Genomic DNA, 23514 nt, shown 5'->3' on the forward strand with positions numbered 1-23514 from the left:
AAGTTTGGCTACGAATAACGAGATTACGTGACTAGTATACTAAGTACGCAATACTTCACCCCAATTAAGGATGACACCTTACCAGCTGTTGAACATGTAATTTCTAATAGTGTTTCTTAAAATTTGTAATAATTGTGTTTAAGATACAATTTATAAAAATATCATAAAGCGTTATATTATAATTATTTACAAAATAATTATAATTATTAATTGATCACATATACATTTTATATCTTTTGTGATACGAATTAAAGGAATTTTGAACGAGATACTACTGAAAAGGGATTACCTAATCATCAGCTGGACTCTGGCTTTCATTCCACTGCGCAGACTCAGACTGTTACATATATTCGCACAGTCGGCAGTCGCAGAGGTACGACCGTACGAGCTGGGAAAACACTACCAGTGAAAGTTCTCCGTCACCGTCATAATGAGCTCCCTTGTGAAGAATATTTCTCGTTTGAGCAACGTAGGCCGGCTCTACGCACAAAGAGCAGTTGGCACTAGAGCCGTTGGAACAACAGGAAGGTAATTTGTTCAGAGTTTTACACCGTTTCTTTTGAGTACGGGTTTATGACCAGTCCCGTATCTTAGTAGAACCTAGCTATTAGGTAAGTGGACAGAAAGAACTCTCGGGGTTTGTTAATTAGCCTGGCCTTATTGCGCCGACATTAGGCTTTTGGCCTCTTGCCAAAATACCCTGGGCCATATAGGTTGATGTTAGCCCAACCCATTTTAGCATAGGCTAAGCTATCCGTTTGAACCTGGTAGATGAAGAAATCAGCTTTTAATCTAGTACCTTAGCCTATATCACTATTGAGGTCATTTTGTTAACTTATTAACCCGACCTACCTATATGATCTGAGGTATTATACCTATGAAATTTTATCCATTTGATACCCATTCCCTCTTTATAATGATATTATGGGCTATTGGGAAAAGGTAAAACTGTTTGGCACTAGCTACGCCCCTATATTTCGGTGTAACTGCCAGTTTACATGCAAAAAGGGCACCGTATTTATTACGAACCTCTTGGCAAGGAATGGATAATCATACAGTTTAGTACGAGTCCAAATTCACTGAATTACATAAAGTTAAAATCTGCACATAGGTATTTGATAGGCTAAATATTTAGTATTGAATCACTGAGAAAAAAATGCAGCTTACTATCTGCAAGAGGATCTTGGTAAGGGGTTTGAGCGTAGAATAATTTACCTACTATATAATGTATTTTAGTGCTGCTTTTTATTTAGTAAATTAGAAGGTACTTTTTTATAAAACTTGGATTCTTGGCGTGGGTGGATATGTTTTGGGATTACTTCAAGATTTCCTTACCATAGGAAGTAGGTAGTGGGTTGCAGTTGATGGGATCTTTAACAAAGAAAAACCTACCTAGGGGTATTGTATCTGGAGTTCCAGCAGGTCCTAGTAGGTACTAGGTATTCTTAGTCTGCTTAATTTTAGTGTATAGTACAAGTGATACTATGATTATTGGCCTGTTCATTATAGCCTATTGATGATGCTACTCTTGTGGGTGTAATAAAGTCTCCACTTATTAGAAATGAAGCTCCCCTGAATATCTGAAGCTTTAACAATATTTGGTGTAACATTTGACTCCTCTTATTTTTGAGAAACAACTAATGAAAGTCAGCAAATGCTGCACTGAAGTTAAATATTGTACTGAAGGCCTCATATAATTTCTAACAGTAAGGTTGTTTGTTCTTCCTTTACTAGAATACTGTTTTCCATTATGGATCACTGTCGCTGCCAGAGATTTATCTCTTTTTAGATAGAAGGGTTCATGGTGGTAGGGTTGTGTTTCCTAACATTAGCACTTTTGACTTGGACCAGCAACGTAAGGTCTCTTGTTTGTCAATTTGCCATAAGTTTGATTTTAACAGGTCTTTCATGTTCATAATTGATCCCTAATTGATCCCTGATCTTCTTTGCCTGCCAAGAGCTACCAGATTTGTAGAACAGCAGTACCAACAAGCAGTAAATGTACCTCACTGTTGAACTTCTCAATTCCAGAGGTCCTGTACTATTCCTCTCACCTTTGGATTATGAAACAGTCCTCTTGTGGATGTGCTCAAAAGTTCATTTCAAGTGAAGATGCAACTCATTAGTACCCTAAAACAAGTCTTTTATTTTAAGCTATTGGTTTTATTATTTATTTATTTATTTGCTAATTTGTAACGAACTGGATATTGATACGGCAGCCGTACCCCGATCTCGGTAGATATTGGTACGGCAGTGAATTGCGCATGCGCGAACCCTTGTTTACCGCCTCACGCATATCCAAAGACTGTATACTGAAACATATACACAGTCTTTGGGCATATCAGTGACAGCAAGATAAATGGTGACGGAACAGCATGAACCGCGGAAATACATTAGTTTTTTTTCGCCGAAAAACAGATGTTTTTCAGGCTTTAACGAGCTGAAGAAAGCCATAGACATCTATGAAGACTCAAACTGTCAAAAATTGGGTAATTCATGGTATATACGTAGGTCATGAACGATCGAATCGGCCCTGAAAAGAATTCCGAAGAGGCGATTCAAAGAGGATTATATATAAATATATACATTGTGCCCGACATCAGCAGTTGCAAGGGCCGTTATACACTTTACAATATTCTTTTAATTCACTTCATTGGGTATATTGCAGCTGTCGGAGAAGACGATAGAATTTACCAGGTAGTGAAATGGCAAAGTTAAACCAAATTTCAGCATTATTCCATTAAAATCGGGATAGTGTTGTTTTTGTAGTACAAAAAAGCGGGACAAAATTCACAAAAGCTAAACAAACAAAAAAAGGGGGAGGGACATTTTGCTAACTGAAAAAAGGGGGACAGATGTTCAAAAAGCGTGACTGTCCCACCTAAAAGCCGAACTCTGGTTTACATAATACAGTATGATTAGCAAACTAGTAAACGGATACAGCTAACTGCCGTATCTACAGCAAGCCAAGAGCGCAAATACGGCACCAATGACAGAATCTGCCGTACCCTCACCGCACTATATTATTTGTACGGCAGGAAGTCTGAAATTGATGCATGCGCAATTCACTGCCGTACCAATATCTACCACGATCGGGATACGGCTGCCGTACCTATATCCTGTGCCAATTTGTAAATATATAATTTTTCAATAACTGATGTGAAATTTTTACCCGATTTTTTGTTACTAAAGAGAAAAGAATCACACGAAGGGGGACTAAATTTCCTAGCTGCTACTACGTATATATACCTATCTAAAATAGTTTTTTTTGTAAATAAATGGCTTAATTATGTATTGAAATATTTGTTTCAGGTGTGATGGAGAACCTTCAGCTGATGCAGAAGAGACCATGGTCTCTTATCGACCAACAACAGCTCAAGCACCAACCATGATGGATATTGGTACTCGAGCAATTTTTAACGAAGACCACGATATACTCAGAACCTCCGTCCGAAAGTTCTTCAATGAAGAAGTTTTGCCTTACCATTCCCAGTAAGTACAGATTATCCACTGTTGCATTCAAGATAGTAACTATTATCAATTTTTTTTTAGACCACTAAATCACATTTGAGACTTCAAGGATGTTTCCTAGGTTTTGATCTTGAATGAGAAAGAAAACTACAGCTAGATAAAGTGATAAGGTTGAACAGTCAGAGAAAATCAAAAGGGAGTAAATGACATAAAAGAAAGAAAACTAGTGGTGGGGACAGGATTTCTGCAAAGGACCTTTAGTGCTACGTATCTAAAATGTATCACCAAAGGCACATTGTGAGATTGTAAATTGCAAAAGAAGTGAAGGTTTTATCATGCAAAGATGATTTCATATCCAACTTAGCAAGAATTTATGGTAGTGTTCAATACCATAATTTTACATAAGTGGCTTAACCAAGCAATTGCTTAGCTGAAAGTTTCATACCATGGCAGTCCAAAATTCAAATTTGGGTAAGTGAACAGGACCCGCCCCCTTTTGTGATCGCCAGGTACAGCTTGGCAGAGAGCTATCAATTTGTTTTCTGCTGGCTCCTAACCAACATTGGTGGTTTTTGCCAGTCCTCCTTATCACTTTTTTTGTTGGTTTTCCAGTTGTTCAATTATGAACTATTCCTTTTTGGTGTTTTTTTTTTGGTTAGTTAATCCTGGAATTTTTTACAATATGTCTGATTCTAGTTCTTCATGTTCAGTTTTGTACTGAAGGTTGTTAAACTAGATTAGTTAAGATCAGCTTTGATTCTCACAGTAAATGTGTAAAGTGAAAGGGGGCAGGAGTGTAACAGGGACGTTACCTGCCTGGAATGTCAAAGGTGGGATGAGTAACACTGGAAGATCTTGGAATCTCATTCGGAAAAGTTGGATAGGGATAGAAAGAGGAAGGCAGCCATAGAGCAGAAAATGTAGAGGCTACTCCTTTGTCAGTAGAAGCAGAGCGTAGTGCTATTGTTCAAATGCGAACAAACCTTTGGTCTTAACAATAGGATAATTTCTAGCGCCTTGCTGGATCCAGTTATAAAGCAGATGAAAGCAAGGAATCTTGTGATATCGGGCAACGCATGCTTAGCTCGGGTGAGGAGCGGTCAAGGATGACACCGCTACGCCTTTTCCCAGTTCATTGCCGTTTCACTTCTGTTTAGTGTGTGTTTGGCTGATATTATGATGGCTTCTCCTCCTTTTCTGCATCAGCATATGTACCCCGGAGTTCCAGGTTTTCCGTGTTCTCGTTTTCTTGCTTCGACTGACCCTCACAGAACGTGCAGCAGGTGTCATTCTAATTTTTGTACTATCACAAATTCTTGCACAGAATGCTGAGCGTGGCCTAAGTCATTTTCTTCCCCTCTTATTCCGCTGTCTCTCCCATTCTTTGTCCTCCTACTTCATTACCACATACTCCATTACTTGGCTCCCATGCTTCCAATCTTAACACCTTAGCCAGCCTTGAATCTAGGTTTGACAAGACAGTTGATTTTCTAGCTGACTCTAATGGCATTGGGATTGTCTTTCAGAGCATTTGTAGAGAAGTCAACAAGTGTCAGTGTTGTGCCTGAGGTGGTAGCTGTGCGTTCTACCAGTGGTCCCAGATGAAGGTCACTATCCCACTCCCCCACCCCGGGGAGAAGACATACCAGAAGTCCAAGGGAGGCTGGTGGGGTTTGCCCACAAGCAGTCCATCGAGCCTGTTGTATGGTCCCAGGCTGCCACAGAGTTCCACCAGAAGACGTCTCAGTGAATGGTGTTCATTTGTCTTTGGACTTTGAAGTGTCTTCTCCCAACAAGAAGTGCCAGTGGCAACGTCTGGTTGCCTCTTGACCTCTGAAGAGGCACTCTTTGTTTGCAGACAGTTCCCTTCCACCTGTCAAGAAGCATAAGGAGCTGGACTGGAGGCTGCAGCCTTCTTGTATCTATGCTGTTGTGCCGCCTCCTGCTGCTGCAGCGTGCTCTGATCACATTTCATGGAACGGCCCAGAGATTCTGGGTTCTTTCTATCGTCTGTGCTAGCTCTTAAGCGATCAGACCATCGCAAGTGACCTCTCACTTCTGAGCGTCTGTCGACTTCCAAACGTGGTACTGCACTCCCATTCTCCTGTCCACTTGGCGCCAGCTGTGGGACACTCAGCGCTATAAGTTGGTTGCTCGGCGCCACCTTCTCCTTCTCCACCCTGCTTTGGCACAGATTCATCGACAGCTTATTGTTGGTGGGGTTCTTGAAGAAGGGCACTGTTTTTAAGAGTGGGGATGCCTTCTTGTCATCTGTTTTTTCTGATGAAGAAGTGGATCATGTCTCCACACTGTCTTTACCATATTTAAACTTGTTGAAGTATTTTTGGCCAACTTCCCAGATTCTTTTTAACCTGCACTGCTGATTTCGCCTGCTTCAACTTTCCTGATGAGGAAAAGGACGAGCGATTGCTGTCTTACAAAATTTGCCCTTTTATCTTCCTCGAAGAGAGTCCTGAGGGAAGTGGATGAATGGTTGGGGAAAAGCACTTGGAGGAGAGGTATTGCTTTTATGCTTTTTGTACCACATTGTAATTTGGAAGTTGACCTTACCTACTGTTATGGTAGCATTAGTAGTCTAGATTTACTTAGAAAGATTTTTATGCTGTTGAGCATTTGACATTTTGAAGCTATTGAGTTTAATATCATGAATAGGGTGGAACAATATTTCAGATGATGAAATTTCAAAAGAATTTATTATGTTGTACTGTAGTGTAAAATTTTTTTTACATATTCCTAACAGTATTTTTATGTATATTAGTTTTTCAGATATAATGGGAGAGGTTGAATGTATTTTTTACTATAAACTATCTCCTCATAGAGGAATAATTTAGTAGACATCCATATCTTTTCAGTCGTACGTTAGCAATTTTTATTAGGTGTTAATATTGATATCTCTAAAGAAGGTTTAGATGTAAAGCAAAACAGGTTCCATGGTAATAAAATGGAAAAAACCAGTGAAGTATTTATGATTTGTTGGTGGAACAGTTTATGCTTAAGTAGATTTTCTCTTGCTAAACTGTAAAGAAAATGTATTTGAGATTTTGCTTTAAGTGTAAGGATATTAAAGTTGTGTGTATTTGTAAAAAGTATTTTCTTGTCATTAATGAAAGTCATAATGATTCATTTTCCTTCATTTATATTTTTTAGATGGGAAAAAGATGGCCAAATAAGTCGAGAGTGTTGGCTAAAAGCAGGTGAACAAGGCCTTCTTGGAACAGATACTCCGGCAGAAGTAGGAGGCATTGGTGGAGACTTTAAGGATGCTGCAATCATTATGGAGGAACAGTAATTATCTTCTTATTTATTTGTCAATTGAGGTTAAGCTGTAGGATTCTAGTAGTCTTGTTTATCACGTAAGACTCCATAGAAGTAAAGATTAAGGTTCAGCTGTTATAGCCAGTCAGTAGATACAGAAAGTTTTTTCCATCAAGAACCTTTTGAGTATGTATTCACTTGCAAAGGGTGAATACATACCTTCCTGGTTGGATAAGTGGAGGCTTGATGGATACTAGTGAAAGGGTAGACTGCTTTCAACCATTTAATTTTAATAAAGGTTAAATTGCGTCGAATCCCTTGTTGGCAGAAAAGAATTTTTAAATAAAGTAGCTTTCCTCCTCAAGCATTTGAAAACTTTACAAATTATTTTTATACTATAAAGATAAAACATTAGACAAATAGTTTTCATTTTAGGAATATTTCCATGCTGTGGTACTATTTATCTGGGTTGGTACATTTTGGTTTTTGCTATAATTCTTATAAGTTGCAGTGCAGGTAAAGATGTAATAGACTTCATAGTTGTACTAAAACGATTAGTTATTTAGTTTTGTTCCTTTGGGAGAACAGACTGGTGCTTTTCAAGTGGAGAATATCATTTGTTATATAGTCTGAACAGTTGAATGAATATAATTACAAGTAGGTTAATAGTGGCAGATTGTGTCCAGAGGATAGGTCCACTGAGAATCACCTCAGTTGCCTCTCACAGGGGTGTACATTGGCTTGGTTCTCCTAGTTGCATACCTTGTTAGTTTTGGAGAAGTGTTCAGAGGTCTGCATTGGTAGTAGAACTGAGTTTGCCAGAGATTAGGCTTCATCCTGACTCCTTAACCTACAAAAATCATCTAAATGGTTTCTACATTGTACAGTTTAGAAGGTCACCTTGGCCAGCAGGTAGTAGGCACTTGGGCTTATGCAAACAGGACTGGCTCATTAGCTGACTGGAAACTTTTACTGATATTTAAGCCATTGACGGAGGTTTAGAAGGCAATATCAATGATGGGCAGGGAGTTCCAACATAGAAGTGTGCATCTTAAGAAAAGAATGAACCTTTAGCAGCCGTTGGGCATATAACCAAATGGATCTCGTCGCAGCGAGATTGAACTAAAACTCTATTTATTGACCAGTTCAACCTAATTCAGCAACTTTGAAACTACACCATACTTCACAGATGGACAATCCTTACAGTTATGCTTGCTCAGGCTCAAGTAGTATTGCTACCCTGATTTTTGTCTGCTGTTAATGGGCATCCCCAGACTTCTTCCATCATGGAAGCTCTTGAAACAGCTTCATTTCCACAGATTCTATGCAAACCAAGGCACTTTTACCTTCACAGGTTATTAAACAGTCTCAGAGGCAGAAGCTTTGTGGAAGTTCTGCTGTAGCCTCTGCCTGATCCTGTTGACCTTTGACCATCAGGCTCTTCCAGGTGAAGAAAGGCAGCTTTTTGCACAGGTGTAATGAGAGGAATATTAACCTATTTATTGCTTGTTTGTTCCAACACGTAATACAAACCCTCAGTCCTTTACATAGGGGAATTACTTACAGCGCCAGCTGGACCGGTGTAAGGTTTCTAACAAGGTAGTTCGGTGGTAACTGCTGGTCCGATGGTTGGGAGTCCCGCCCGACTGGAGGTAAACATTCCACTTTGCTTTCGGCCACTGTCGGATGAATACGTGTGTTCACCTCTCTTCCCACCATCGTCGTGAGACATTCTTTGCTTTCGATTACGAAGCTGTTTTTTTTTTCAAAACTTTTCCTTGCTGTAGTACTTGTAGTGTGGATCTGCATAAGTGCTTATTGAATTATATTTTGTTTACTTTGTTGATTTGCATCTGGAACTTGGAACCATACGCAAGCTCATGGAAGGTGAGAAACCCCCCCCCCCCCCTCGCCCTGCCCCCCAACCAACCGGAGAGTGTACCCTGGTGTGGAGGGCCGTAAGTGTGGGGCCTTTAGGTCCTCGGAGCAAGCGGACCTACGGGTGACCGTGCAGCCAAGGTCCAGACTGCTGAGTACATTCACCATGTCAGGACCCAGGCACGGAGCGGAAGGATGGTAAGAGTCGCTCAGGTGACTCTTGCCAGACCGGCGATTGCTCGTGCAGCGATTGTAATGTACCGAGGGTTGACGTGACGTCCCCACCAGACTGTTCACGTAGCGAGGCTGTGAAGAAGTCTCCCCTGGTCACCGGGTCCAGCCTCGCCTGGGCCTGGTCACCAGGTCCAGCCTCGCCTGGACCTGGTACTGTGGCGCGTTGAGAGGACGGTGCTCGCTCTCACCGCGTTAGTGGACACTACCAGTCCCTGACTGTCACCGGACGGCTTGCATGACTGGTAGCTGCTCCCCTGACACACGAGACCGACGCTACCATCCTCAGTCCGCACTTCTCCACAAAAAGACCGCTGGTCCAGACCTGCAGCTCGATCGCCACCGTGGGTTGGTGATCGCCTGCAGTCCTCCCAGCCTTCCAGTTGTGCTGGTAGGCAGGGTAGGAGCGCTTGTAGCAGCTCCCTTGACACGACCGATGCTCCGTCCGTGGTCCAGCACTTCTCTGCAAGGAGACCACTAGTCCAGACCTGCAGCTCAATCACCACCTAGGCAGGGTAGGAGCATCAGGTCTCCCTCACCTGTCCCTCAACCTCCTTGGGCTACACCGGGAGGAACGAGGCGAACAGGAGTGACCGTGATGAATGCACTTTTTGCGGTCCGGCCACGAGCCTGGTTTGGTCTTGGGACCAAACAGATCTTATGCTCAAGTGGTTGGAGGAGATCGTGGGGGCTGGCGAGGACGATGACGCTTTCCTAGACTCATGGAGTGACGACCATCACCGCTGTTCATGTGGCGGTCCCGCTGGACTGTGCACGCAGAGACCGGTGTGGGCTCCCCCTTTGGTGCTCTTGAGAGGTTTCGGCCTCGACAAGGACTGAGACGTGTTGGAGGACTGTATCGGCTCTCTCCTGTCAGGTGCACGCTCAGCCCCTCTGTCATGGTAATCACTCTATAGCAAAGGATTATATATTAAAGGAAAGGAAAATGCATTTTCTTTAAGTAGTTCTGCAGCAAAAGGCATTCGCGCACGTGTTGGAGGCATCTATTCTCATGATTGTTTGAGAATCCCCAGGTGTGTTATGAAACTCAGCAGGCGCCGTCGCGTTGTTAGAAACACTGCATATTATGATGCAACATTTTCATTGAGAGTCTTCTAGAGGGACGGTGACGTTCACTGGTAGGCTCCGCTCTTTTCAGTCCTGCCCCAGAGCGTCGTATATAGTATATATGCCCTGAGGAAGTAGAAAAAATCAAATCATCAGAGATAAGAGAATAAAGAATAGACGAAGGATAAGAGAGGAAGAGGACGCATGAGAAAGCGTAAACAGAAACAAATTAAGTCATCTGCAGTCAGAGAGAGAGAGAGAGAGACACATGTCTCGATGCTGAGCAACCCCTTTCAGAGAAGAAACGTCCTACAAGTGGTTTTCAGGAGCAACCCGCCCTTTGAGTATCAAGATAAGACTTTTCTTTCTGCAGTACGAAGTCAAGAAGCCATCTGAAGGTTCTGCTGTCCCTTTTTGTGAAGCCGTTGCTTCGAGTACCGCTGCAAAACTGGCCAGCAAGTATTTCATTACCACACTGTTTCCCCAGTTTGCATCTTGTAAGATTTTATTTTTATGTAAATAGGAGAAACCATTCTGCATTTATGATTGTTAGTAAGCTTGTAAATAAACTGCTGTTTTGTTCGAGTTTCTTTCTATATTCGTAGCCTCAGTTTCAACTGTTGGTCTGTAACACCCATCCAGACAAAGGTCACGGTGGCGGGAGATGTTTCGCCTACTGTACAAGTTTCGTAACCCTCCTCGGGAAAACGTTTTCCTAGACTCAGAGCGGCCATCACTGCAGGTTGATGGCTGCCCATAACTTGCTTCTCCGACTGCTAGTTCCGCTGGCAAGGCGAGCGAGAGCATCCAATCTTCCTTCCATATTCCCTCTCTTCCTATAGCTGCGACAGGAATGGGAGGGATCCTGCAGAGCATTCTCCTTAGGATTCCGCATCGGGGACTGTGTTCCTGAAGGGACCTTCGGGTCCAACCGGACGTAAGTCCCAGTCGTTGAGGAAGGGTCTTGCCCGTTCCTCTTCAATTTCTATGGGAATCGGGAAAACCACCACCCAATGATCGTCTGACGAAATTTTGGGGGTGAATGTTTCGCACTCCGAGTGTTTTTGTCTTCTACGATCTGCAAACACTTGGGCGAGACAAGAATTCATGGTAATTGTTACTACGATAATCAGGAATCTCGCCGAATGCTTGAATTCCTGGAATTTTTAGCGTTCAAAGGAAGAACTGCTGCTGAAGGAAGAATGTCTCAGGAGGGGCTCGGCCTGCATGGACCTGACAGTCCGTTGCCTCAGTAGGCGTTCAACCCCGGGATAGAGAAGAATGGGCAATAACAGTCAATCCTCCTCTCTTTTTTTTCCCTTTACTTCTTGGTTATACCAGAATGAAATAAGGAAATAAGAGGAATTCAGTGGAGTTTACTCCTCGGAATTCGAACCCGAGAGACTGTTTTTGGTTCAATCCTAGGATTTTACCGAACATCCGTCAATCCATTTAGGATGGATAGCAACAAGAGTTTGAATGCCTCTCCAATGCTACTGTTTTGGGAACTTCCAGTTCGGCTTGAACTAGTCATCTTCAGTATCCTGTTATCATCGTAGAAGTCTTCCTTGGGGAAAACTTCACCTTCGTGCTCTTCATTAGAGAATGAAGGAGGTCGGCTTCCAGTCCTTATTCTTGTTCCTTGAATGGAAGAAAATTTAGGCTGGAGGTCTATGTACAGGAACCTACAAATATACTATGTATATTTCTCTCGCGACATGCTTCTGTTATCAGTTGAATTGTCCGAGGTGTAGGCACAAACTGTAACTCTACAGTTATGTGACTGAGACGAATAGTATCCTCTTGATTGAACTACAACTCAGGACTGCCTTGCAAGCCCCCCAAGAGTTACCAGTTTCGATTTTGAGATACTAGTGGTATTGTTTACAACAACACCACCACAGCGTTTGCACTCATTGAAATCCGTTTCGGTTAAAATGCAAATGCTCTAGCGTATTTTCTTGCGCTCGATGATTCTAGCCGAACGCATTCCTTCATGGAATGGATTACCTGGCAACTCAAGATGACAAGTGAGCAAGAGCTAGCCTGCCAGCCCTGCCTGCCGCAGCCAGTCCTTCTGGCTCTCCGAGATAGTTCAGTTGGGTTTTGTCTCTCCTCCTCTGCAATGATTGACTACCGAATCGAATCTCTGCCCGCCAATCACAGACTTAGGTCTCTGGTTGGCTGGAATTCTCGCATACATATATGACCATCTCTACTTCATCGCCTTAGACGTTGCAAGAATTTTCAGACAGAGATATCTCACTAGACTCGTTATCTTTCCGTTTACCTCACAGTAACAGAAGTCTGTAGCCTAGTCTTCCTGCTGCTACGATGACGCAGAATGATTTCTTCAGACATCTGAGTTTGTCTTCTAAATACATCTTGTAATTTGTAGGTGTGCAATTATTCTTTGTTCACCCTGAATTGTAGATGAATAACGGAAGACTTCCCCTGTTCTCCGCCCTGCCAGCTCTGCTTCCAAGTAATAGAAATGTCCTCCCTGATCCAGCCCATGAGAAGCGGTTCTTCAGGCAGTACAATCCTGTGTTTTCATTACTGAAAGGCGCCCCACTTTCATTATAAACTCCGACTTCTCACTGAACAGCACTGAAATAACGGGTTAGCGTTTTCAGTCCTCTGTAAAACAACGGTTTTATACATTCAACTTCCCTGCCAGATATATACTTAGCTATAGACTCCGTCGTCTCCGACAGAATTTCAAATTTCGCGGCACACGCTACCGGTAGGTCAGGTGATCTACCGCCCTGCCCTGGGTGGCAGGACTAGAACCATTCCCGTTTTCTAATCAGAATTCTTCTGTCGCCCGGGCCATCAACATTGTTGTTGGTTCCTCTCGATTGATTTTTCTTTTTTCACCGGCAATTGATCTTCTTGACCGACTTTTGGTGACGTATCTGGATTGTTGGATTGGCATACGCTTTTGTGGACTGTTTTGTGGACTTGATTTTGGATTTTTCTTTAAAATGTCTGACTCTGGAATGGTTGTGAGACGTTGTGTGAATGTAGGCTGTAAGGTGAGGTTGCCGAAAGCTTCGGTAGACCCTCACACGGTATGCAAGGGTTGCAGGGAGTATGAATGTTCTTTTACTAATACTTGCAAGGAATGTGAGAATTTGAGTGAGAACGAATGGAAGAATCTAACTAATTATTTAAAAAAGTTAGAGAGAGAAAGAGTGAGGAAGGCTTCTTATAGAAGTTTGAGTAGTTCTAGATCTGAACTAATTCCTAGCTTGGATCTTCCCCAAGGGTAAGTATTGCTACTTCTCCTTCCATTGCAGCCCTTCACCTATTGCAGAACCTGTAGATTCAGCGAAAGAACTGGCGGATCTAAAAGCAGCCTTCAAGTTGATGGAAAACAAAATGGCTGCCATACAAGGTAAGGCTAGTGATTATTCAGTGGACAGTGATATGAGTGTCCCCAGTGTAGTGGAGGGGGCATCTGGTCGGCTCAGCAACGCTCCTAGGTCTAGACCTCTTCCAAGCTCACATGCCCAGAGGAGAAGGAATGTCGAAAACCGAAAGGAGGTTGTGGAGAATCCCCACTGATCAGGTGTCCCTTCGGCGGTTTCTGTGACACCCCAGGACTGCCAAGGATCGCTATTGTAAAAGCGTCCTGCGTGAGTGTTTTCGTCGTCGGGATCTTCATCTCCGAGACGTGATTGGAGGGATTCTGATCGATCTCGGCCACTCAAGAGGAGTTGGAAGGCTCCGGATATTGATTCGAGCCCAGAAAACTTCCCTGAGGAGTCTCCTTCGGGAGTGAAGAAGGCAAGAAGAGCCATTCTTTCAACCAGAGTGAGAAGGAGGCAGGAGGTGGAGGCTATGGACTCCTCCCCTCCTCCCGAAGAGGATAAAGAGGAGGTTACGAAGAGATTCATGATGGCGATGCAAGAGCAGATCTCGTCTTTTGTAGGAGTTCTGTCAAAGGAACCTCCTAGAAGGAAAGACTCTTCCCTTCCGATCAAAAGATCCTCCAGGCGTATGGAGGTATCTGCCGCCAGGATCGATACTCCTACTCGAGGTGAGGTGTCCTGTACGAACCTGGATGAACCTTTCAGACGTCTGGCACCGGCCAGGAGTGAGGAGTCACCCAGGAGGCAGGAGCCAAGAGCCAGGAGTGAGGAGTCAACCAGGAGGCAGGAGCCAAGAGCCAGGAGTGTGGAGGCATCCAGGCAGGAGGCAGGAGGCAAGAGCCAGGAGGCAAGAGGCAGGAGTCAGGAGTCAGGAGGCAGGAGCCAAGAGGCAGGAGTCAGGAGCCAGGAGTCCGGAGTCAGGAGGCAGGAGTCCGGAGGCAGGAGTCGGGAGCCAGGAGGCAGGAGGCAGGAGTCAGGAGGCAAGAGTCAAGAGCCAGGAGGCAGGAGTCGGAGACTCGTTCCTGGAATTTATGACTCTTCTCCAAATAGGAGTTCCTCTCCTTCAGAACGTAGGAGGTCTTGGAAGGACTCTCCCTCCAAACGTGAACTTTCTCCTTCTTCTGACCGAGGTTTAGAAGATTTGTCTGATGACGAACCGCCTGCAAATGAGGGACTCTCGACTTATAAGGTCTTAGCCTCATTATTGCTGCAAGAGTTTGGAGACTCTCTTAGTCCGGCGGCTCCTCCTTCTCCTCGTTCTCTCTTTTCGAGCTCGGCTACGGCAAATCTTCGGCCTTTCTGAAAATGAAGCCTGCAATTTCAATGAAGAAGGCACTCCATTCTTTAGATTCTTGGATGGACAAGAAGGAGTTAGGAAAGACGGTATTCTGCATGCCTCCTTCCAAACTACATGGAAAGAGAGGTATTTGGTATGGAACAGGAGAGACTATGGGTCTTTCTCTGCCCGCCTCTGCAGATGCGGACTTTTCCAATTTAGTGAGGAGGCCTCTTAGACGTCACGCCTTAGGATCGCGGTCAGAGCGACGTGGAACACTTCGGAGTTGAACCACTTTCTAAAGGGACTTTTTGTCACTTTAGAGGTGTTCAACTTTCTGGATTGGTCACTCGGAGTTCTGGCCAACAAGTCTAAAGATCCGGAGTTTCTTAAGAACCCAGAGATTCTCCATAGCGTCCTGTCTTGCATGGACAAGGCAGTACAGGACGGTTCGGGAGAAGTGGCGTCCCTTTTTGGTGCTGGTCTCCTGAAAAAGAGATCAGTTTATGGATCCCTTTTATCAAAAGGGGTTTCTCCGAGCCAGAGGACTGCTTTATTGTTCGCCCCTCTATCGGATCATCTGTTTCCTTCTCAGTTAGTGAAGGATATATCTCGCTCGCTAACTGAGAAGGCACACAAGACCTACTAACACAAACGTCAAGAAAGACGCCCTGTAGTATCGGCGATTAAGAAGGACTCTCGTCCTCCTCAGCAGCCCTTTCGTGGAGGTACAGCGGCTCGTCCCCCTGCCAGAAAGAAGAGCTCTGACAAGAGAGGAAGGTCTTCCTTTAGGCCTTTCAAAAGATCCAAATGACTTGTTACTCCTTCAAGCACCAGTGGGAGCCAGACTCCTGAACTTTGCAGGAGTATGGGCAAAAAGGGGAGCCGACCCTTGGTCAGTGTCGGTCCTAAAGAAGGGATATGTAATCCCCTTCGAGAACAGCCCTCCCCTAACATCTACGCCTCGGGAACTATCAGCGAGGTACAGAGACCCTGTAATGAGAAAAACTCTCCTACAAATGGTGGAACAAATGTGGAAAAGGAGGCCATCGAACTTGTACAGGATCCACACTCCCCAGGATTTTACAATCGCCTTTTTCTAGTACCAAAGGCATCGGGGGGGTGGAGACCAGTTCTGGACGTAAGCGCTCTGAATCGCTATGTTCAGAAAAAGAAGTTTCGCATGGAAACGTCCGCTTCAGTAATGTCGGCTCTTCGTCCAGGAGATTGGATGGTCTCTCTGGACTTGCAAGACGCATATTTCCACGTTCCAATTCACCTGATTTGTCAAAGAAATATCTTCGTTTTGTAATAGGAGACAAGATTTTTCAATTCAGGGCTCTGTGCTTCGGTCTGTCTACAACTCCGCAAGTATTCACCAACCTGATGGCGAATGTGGCAAGATGGCTTCACCTAGAGGGAATAAACATCTCCCTCTACTTGGACGACTGGCTGATCAGGGCCAAGTCGGAGATTCAGTGCTTGGAGGACTTATTAGTAACAAGGAACATGATAGATTCGCTGGGATTGCTCGTCAACCTCGAGAAGTCACAGCTGATCCCCAGCCAGAACTTGGTCTATCTGGGGATTCAGATGGATTCTCGGGGTTTTCGAGTATATCCTTCGCGAGAAAGAATCACTCGAGGTTTGTCGAGAATCTCGAGCTTCTTAGAGAGAAAGAACAGTTCAGCGAGGGATTATCTGAGCCTTTTAGGGACCCTGTCCTCACTAGAAAAGTTCTTCTCTCTGGGGAGGCTTCACCTTCGCCCTCTTCAGTTTTTCCTGAAAGAGGTGTGGAGTTGGAAGACGGGACAACTCTCGGACATCTTCCAACTTCCACAAGAGGTAAGAGATCATTTGAAGTGGTGGATCCCTCCTCTTCAAAAGAACGAGAGTTGTCAGACAGGGATCTGACCCTCAAGACCCTCTTCCTGCTGGCCCTGGCATCGGCGAAGAGAGTAGGGGAACTCTGTGGTCTTTCCTTCGACGTCAAGCATTCCAGGGGATGGGGATCCGTGACGCTTGATTTCGTCCCGAACTTCGAAGCTAATGCCCATAAACCTTCGGTCCCTGACGACCGGTTAGAGTCTTTCACCATCCCCTCCCTGAAGGACTTCACTGATAACGATGCGGATGAGATGCTGCTTTGTCCTGTGATGGCACTACGGCACTATCTTAAGAGAACTCGGCACCTCAGGCCTGAGTGTCGACGCTTCTTTGTTAGCACAGGGGTTTCCAAGAACACACTTTCTGGCTGCGTGAGGTGATCAGGAGGGCGTACGACGTGGATGGTAGTGACGACACCCGTACCTTTCGTCTGAGAGCTCACGAAGTCAGAGGTATTGTTCCAACCCTTGCGTTCCGCAAGAACTCCGTGGCGCAGGTTCTGAAGGCAGGGGTTTTGGGCTAACTAGACCACCTTTACTTCCTTCTGCCTTAGGGATATTGCCCACAGGTCCTTGGACACCTTTTCCTTGGGACCCATGGTGGCTGCTCAACAAGTTGTGTAGCTTACCCAGCACCCAAGTGGACAGAACAGCATCGCATCCTTGTGTGACTGCACGAATGGACGAGTGAAAGAGTGTGTGACTGGCTTCTCTTACTCCCTCTTTCTTCCCCCTCTACCTGTGGGCAGAGGGCCGCGGTCGTCACTACGCTGAACAGGAAGCAAATTCAGGTAAGCTACACGACTGAGCTCCATCCTATCCCTTTCAGTAGGGATAGGAGTGTTTATCCACCACTCCCCTACAAGGGGGGGAGTGGAGGCCAACAAGAGACAAACCCATGACTTCATTTTGGCTCTTGAAGGAGGAACTAGTTCTTGTTTGCTATTTATAAGAGGTACACTGATCTCCCTCTTACAAATTTGGTCCAGAGGTCTGACCACTGATCCTGTGGTGCACACCCCGATCAGCTGGGCAGAGGCTAGGATCCCTCCCTATGCTCTTACGACCAGGGAGGGAACCAAGGTCGGACGAACACCAGTCTGTTCATAAGACTCAGATTCCACCCACCAATAAGTGAGTCTTCCTATTGTTAAAGGACCTATGGTTTGTATATGTATCGGAACAAATCACAATTTGTCGAAAATTGTATTTTTCCTAACAATACAAACCTGAGGTCCTTTACACATAGTCCCACCTCATGCCACCCCTCACTCTGCTTTTTCCTGGGCCTAAAGCAAAGTGACTCCTCTCCTCTTAGTCGCGCTGACCAACCTACTGCCAGACAAGCAGTTAACTACCGAACCCCCTGGTTCGAAGCTTACGACCGGTTCAACTGCTGCTAAGTTACATTCCTATTGTTAAAGGACCTCAGGTTTGTATAGTTAGGAAAAATACAATTTTCGACATTGTGATTTTATTGTTATTATTATTATTTACAATCTGTGATTGTTTTGTAATTGGCTTCCAACTGGCGTAGATTATCCTAATGTAAAGACCGAAGGTTTATTGGCTATGAAAAATGTAAATTGATTAAAAATTTGTCATTTCATAAAACCTTGGTTTTTATAATAAACTTTTCATTAAAATAAAAAATGTAATTTTTTATGCAAAATACGTAAAGTAATTAAGTAACTTAAGTGGCGGAAGGGAGAGGAATCATAGTGATAAATGCTTTGTATTCCTAAAACTGAAAATATTAATTTATATAACCTTGATATGCTTTAACAATATAATACTTTTTTCAGGTCATACGTTAATTGCTCTGGTCCAGGATTCGCTCTTCATTCTCAAATTGTCATGCCTTACATAACCCATTATGGCACACAAGAGCAGATTGAAAGACTAATTCCTGACATGGTGGCTGGTCGCAAGATTGGTGCCATTGCTATGACTGAACCAGGTGCTGGGAGGTGAGTCTCACATAATGAAATTAGGTTACTGTACCAGAAATTATTACTATGGTTCATTAGTTGAATTAGTGCTTTGGTTACAGTGCATTGTGGCCAAATTAGAGATATATTATGCTAATAGGTTAAGAAACAAAAAAAAGGTTAATACAGTACAAGCTCATATAAAATTTTTGCATAAGTAAAAGTGATTTAGTTGAATTCAGCTCTTGAATAAGCCTATAAAATGTCAACTAAGTATCATAATCACAGTTAATATTTGGAAACTAACTTTCATATAAAATGTCAACTAATCTTACTATAATGGGCGTAATGTCTGTCCATCCGTCTGTCATTCAGTCACAGCTAAAAGGCTGATCCAATGGGCATGAAACTTGGCAGGGTTATTGTGGGGCCTCCTAAGATGGTTTGTAATGGGGTTTCATCCTACCTCCCTCCCCTCTGAAGGGGGTGTGGATGAGAAGGGATTCCCTGAAACTGAACTGGTTCTGCCCGTCGACTTAAGTTACTTTACAATTTCTCATACATGATGGTTACTTTACAATTTAATGTATGACACTTACCTGGCAGGTATATATATAGCTATATTCTCTGTTCCACCTGGCAGAAATTTCAAATCTCGCAGCAAACGCTAGTAACCTATTAGTAGTTCAGGATACCACCACCCCGTTACCGTGGCGCTAGCGCCAGGAACCGTTCCCACTTGAACCAGATTTTTTCTGCCAGCCGAACCGGCAACATTGTTGGTGGTTCCCTGCTAGGATTTTCTTCTCGTTGCTGACTTTTCATGGATTTTTTGGGAAACGTTAGCTTGGCATTCGCTTTGGATTGTTCTTGGAAGATGTCTGACACTGGTAGTATGTTTAGAATTTGTGTGAAAGAGGGGTGTAAGGTAAGGTTGCCGAAGGCTTCGGTCGACCTTCATACCATTTGCAAGAAGTTTAGAGAGAATGTGTGTACTTGGAAGAGTAGGTGTGTTGAGTGTGAGAATTTGTCAGAGAAGGAGTGGAAGATATTTATGAAATATGTTGAAAGGCTTGAGAAAGATCGTGTAAGGAGATCTGTTTCTCGTAGTGAGAGGTCGAATACTTCTAGTAAAAGGAGTGAATGTGTTTCCTCTCCAGCTCCTTCTAACGTAGAGTTGGTAGTTCCTTCTCCCCAGGTATCTCCTGCGCACGCTGCTGTATCGGAGGGCACGAACGATACACAGATTGTAAAGGTTTTCGCTGCCCTTGCGTCCATGGGAGACCAATTACAGCGCCTTACGGATAAAGTGAGTGCTTTTGATGTCAGTGAAAGTGTAGTGGAGGGGGCGTCTGATCGTCTCTGTCGTGCTCCTAGACCTAGACCTCTGTCAAGCTCCCAGACCCAAGGGAGAAGGCATGTCGACAGTCGAAGGGAGGCGAGAGAGGTTTTACCACGGTCAGGCGTCCCTTCGGACAGTCCTGTTGTAAGATCCCAGGCTGTTGCAGTTCGCCACAGAAAAGGCGTAACTGGGATGTGTGCGTCCTCTGATGGTTCGGCATCAGAGCGCGAACATCGGTACTCGGTAGTGTCTCGCCCCCTCAAGAGGACGTTAAGGACATCGACTACTCATGATCGACGTGCTCAAGATCGTGAAGCTTGGAGCAGCCCGGAGGTTTTGTCTTCCTCGGACGAGGACGTGGTTCCGACCAAGAGGAAGAAAATTGTGCGATCGAAAGAAGTCTCGGTACGGCCCGTACGTTCCTGGATTTCGTCAAGAGACTCCCCCCAGTCCTCTTGTTTTTCCTCTCCTCTTCTCTCTCCTTCGGGTAGAGTCCAAGATCGTTCTCCTTTGCGTCCTAGTCCTTCTCATCTTCCTCCTCCTCCTACGGCTGTTCGTCAGGAAGATAGTACGAAGGATTTCTTAAGAGAAATGCAGTCGAAGCTTGCAGTTCTCGTCGATTCATGGGACGCTCCTTTGCAAGGACCTGCAAGGCGTAAGGACGATTTCCTTCCCGTTAAGTCTTCCAAGAAGACGGACGACAAGTGTTTGCCTGTCGAGGATTTAGGACGCACGGGCGCTACGAAGATGGGCGATCGCGTAGTGTTCCAGGACGCAGGAAGAAGAAGATTGTTTCGGAAGAAACAGGACGCGGAACCGCAGGCGGCAGGAAGCAGACGTGTTTACGATGGACGCAGGACGCAAGCGGCAGCACATCGATTTTTCTACGGTTGTAGAACACAGACAGCAGGACGCAGAGACTTCGTTGGTAACAGGACGCAGGCGGCAGGACATTAATCCATCAGCAAAGCGTCACAACGATAGTGATCTGCAAGACATTTCTTCAGCAGAAGAAGTGGATTTTGTTGAAGAGAAGAATGTCGAACCGTCTTAGGATTATAAGATCCTTACTTCACGTCTGCTGTCTATTTTCGAAGGGGAATTTCAGCCTACGGCTCCTGTATCCCCTCCCCATGATCTCAGTTTTCTAAAGTAAACTAAGACTCCTAAGAAGTCCTCTTTTCTCAAGATGACTCTGTTGATTTCGGCCAAAGAAGGCGTTTTTACAACGAGTGAATAACTGGCTGAAGGACAAGAAAGAAGTGGGGAAATCCTCTTTCGCTTTTCCCCCAGAAGCCAGTTAGCCATCTAAGTCTGGGGTATGGTACGCTACTGGAGAAAGTCTTGGCCTGGGAGTACCTGCCTCCTCCCAGGGGGATTTCTCCAGTATAGTGGACAGTTCGCGCAGACAGGCGTTGCATTCGGCCAAGGTCTGGTGGACTTCGTCCGAGTTGGAACATCTTTTTAAGGGAATTTTTAGGACTTTCGAAGTCTTCAATTTTCTAGATTGGTCATTGGGAGCGTTGGGAAATTCCTTAGAAGATGAAAAGGAACAGGATATGGAAGTGGCTAAGAGCATTATGTCCTGCATGGACAAGGCTCTCAGAGATGGAGCAAATGAGCTGGCTTCATTGTTCGCAGCAGGAGTTTTGAAAAAGAGGTCGCTTTTGTGCTCATTCGCTTCTAAAGGCGTTTCCAACGCACAGAAATCAGAATTGATGTTCTCACCCCTTTCTAACCAGCTGTTTCCGTCAGAGGTTATTAAGGATATAGCTCTGGCGCTTTCGCAGAAGGCCACTCAAGATTTGCTCTCTTCATCGGTAAGGAAGTTTTTACCATCCAAGTTGGTGAAGAAAACTCCAAAAGAATTTAGCCCTCAAACAAGGCCTTCTCAACAGCCCTTTCGAGGCAGAACGTTTGCACGACCCGCCTTTAGAGGCAAGAGAGTACCAACAAAAAGAGGAGCCAAAACTACCTCTAAACAATGAGAACTCAGTCCTCCAGACAGCAGTAGGAGCCAGACTTCAAGAATTTTGGGAAGTTTGGCAGCAACATGATGGCAGAATTCGATCCCTGGCCCTGGGGTGGGGGCCTTCAAACATAGCTCGGGAAGGGTACAAAATTCCCTTCTTAAAGAAACCTCCTCTCGCAACATCTCCGAGAGCCCTGGGGGCAAATCCAGTTTCTAATTCCTGTCAAAGTGAAGGAGGAATTAAGTTGGTGGCTAACCCCAGGCAGGTTAGCAGAAGGGATGTCGCTTCAACAGAAGAGCCCAGACCTCATCTTGTTTTCCGACGCGTCGGACGCAGGTTGGGGGGCGACATTAGGCCCTCAGGAGGTGTCGGGTCTTTGGAGCGAGGAAGAAACAAGTTGGCACATAAACAGGAAGGAACTGATGGCGATTTTCTTGGCCTTGAAGCACTTCAGAGAGTTTATTCGAGAAAAGACAGTGCAAATCAACTCGGACAACACCACGGCTCTGGCATACATCCGCAAACAAGGAGGGACTCATTCTTATCCCCTCTACATGCTGGCAAAGGAAGTTCTACTTTGGGCGGAAGAGAAAAATGTTGTTCTGCTCACCAGGTTCATCCAGGGGGAGAAGAATGTGGGAGCGGACATGTTGAGCAGAAGAGGACAACTTCTACCGACAGAGTGGACGTTGCACCTGGAGGTATGTCAGAGCCTGTGGAAGTTGTGGGGCCGTCCGGTAGTAGATCTTTTTGCGACAGCCAGAACAAAAAGATTACCAACTTATTGCTCTCCGGTTCCAGATCAGGAAGCAGTGGCGGTCGACGCCTTCCTGATGGACTGGACAAACCTAGATGTTTACGCTTTTCCACCATTCAAAGTACTGGGGAAAGTTATGAAGAAATTCAGGGAGAGCCAAGGAACGAGGATGACCTTAATAGCTCCGTTTTGGCCGGCCCAAAGTTGGTTCACAGAGGTACTGGAATGGACAATAGATACACCAAGAACTCTTCCTCTAAGAGTAGATTTACTCAGACAACCCCACTTAGACAGATTTCACAAGAATACCCTCGCTCTGGGGGTGACTGCGTTCAGACTATCGAAAGTCTTGTCAGAACGAGGGGATATTCTAGAGAGGTGGCCAGTGATGTGGCTAGGGCCAGAAGAACCTCCACAATCGCAGTATATCAGTCGAAGTGGGAAAATTTCCGGAAGTGGTGTAGGAAGAGGAAAGTGTCTTCATCCAGTACCTCTGTGACCCAAATCGCAGACTTCCTTCTATACTTAAGGAAGGATTTAGGATTGTCAGTGTCTACAATCAAAGGCTATAAGAGTATGTTGACCTCAGTGTTTAGACACAGAGATATTGATATCTCTAATAATTTGGACCTTAGAGATCTGATTAGGTCATTTGGTACTAAGAAACAGCCACAATGCAGGCCTCCTGCTTGGAACCTCGATGTTGTCTTGAGGCATCTAACCTCGAGTAAATTCGAGCCCTTAGAGAAAGCCTCTCTGAGAGATGTGTCTAAGAAGACTATCTTTTTAGTCGCTCTGGCAACGGCTAAAAGAGCTAGTGAGCTTCAGGCCATTTAAAAGAAAGTGGGATGGAGACATGGTAATGCAGTGTGTTCATTCCAGGAAGGTTTTTTGGCCAAGAATGAGAACCCTGCGAATCCTTGGCCGGCCAAGATCCTTTGATGTCTTGGGTTTATCTGAGTTAGTGGGACATGAGCAAGAAAGAGTCCTCTGCCCAGTGAGAGCATTAAGATTCTACATTGAAAGAACAAGAGAGATTAGAGGGAAT

General features: G+C 44.7%; 1 protein-coding gene across 1 annotated transcript in view; it reads left to right on the plus strand.

Moving 5' to 3' along the window:
- Positions 1-338: 338 nt before the first annotated feature.
- The window catches only part of LOC135216427 (long-chain specific acyl-CoA dehydrogenase, mitochondrial-like), a 39819-nt gene continuing 16643 nt past the window's right edge, over positions 339-23514 (plus strand). Inside the window, exons 1-4 of the mRNA XM_064251785.1 lie at positions 339-528; positions 3313-3492; positions 6640-6777; positions 18269-18433. Coding sequence (XP_064107855.1) covers positions 431-528; positions 3313-3492; positions 6640-6777; positions 18269-18433 — 581 coding nt within the window. The 5' untranslated portion in view covers positions 339-430. The remainder of the gene's footprint in view (positions 529-3312; positions 3493-6639; positions 6778-18268; positions 18434-23514) is intronic.

Source organism: Macrobrachium nipponense, chromosome 6 (genome assembly GCF_015104395.2).
Source record: "Macrobrachium nipponense isolate FS-2020 chromosome 6, ASM1510439v2, whole genome shotgun sequence".
NCBI classification, from domain to species: Eukaryota; Metazoa; Arthropoda; class Malacostraca; order Decapoda; family Palaemonidae; genus Macrobrachium; species Macrobrachium nipponense.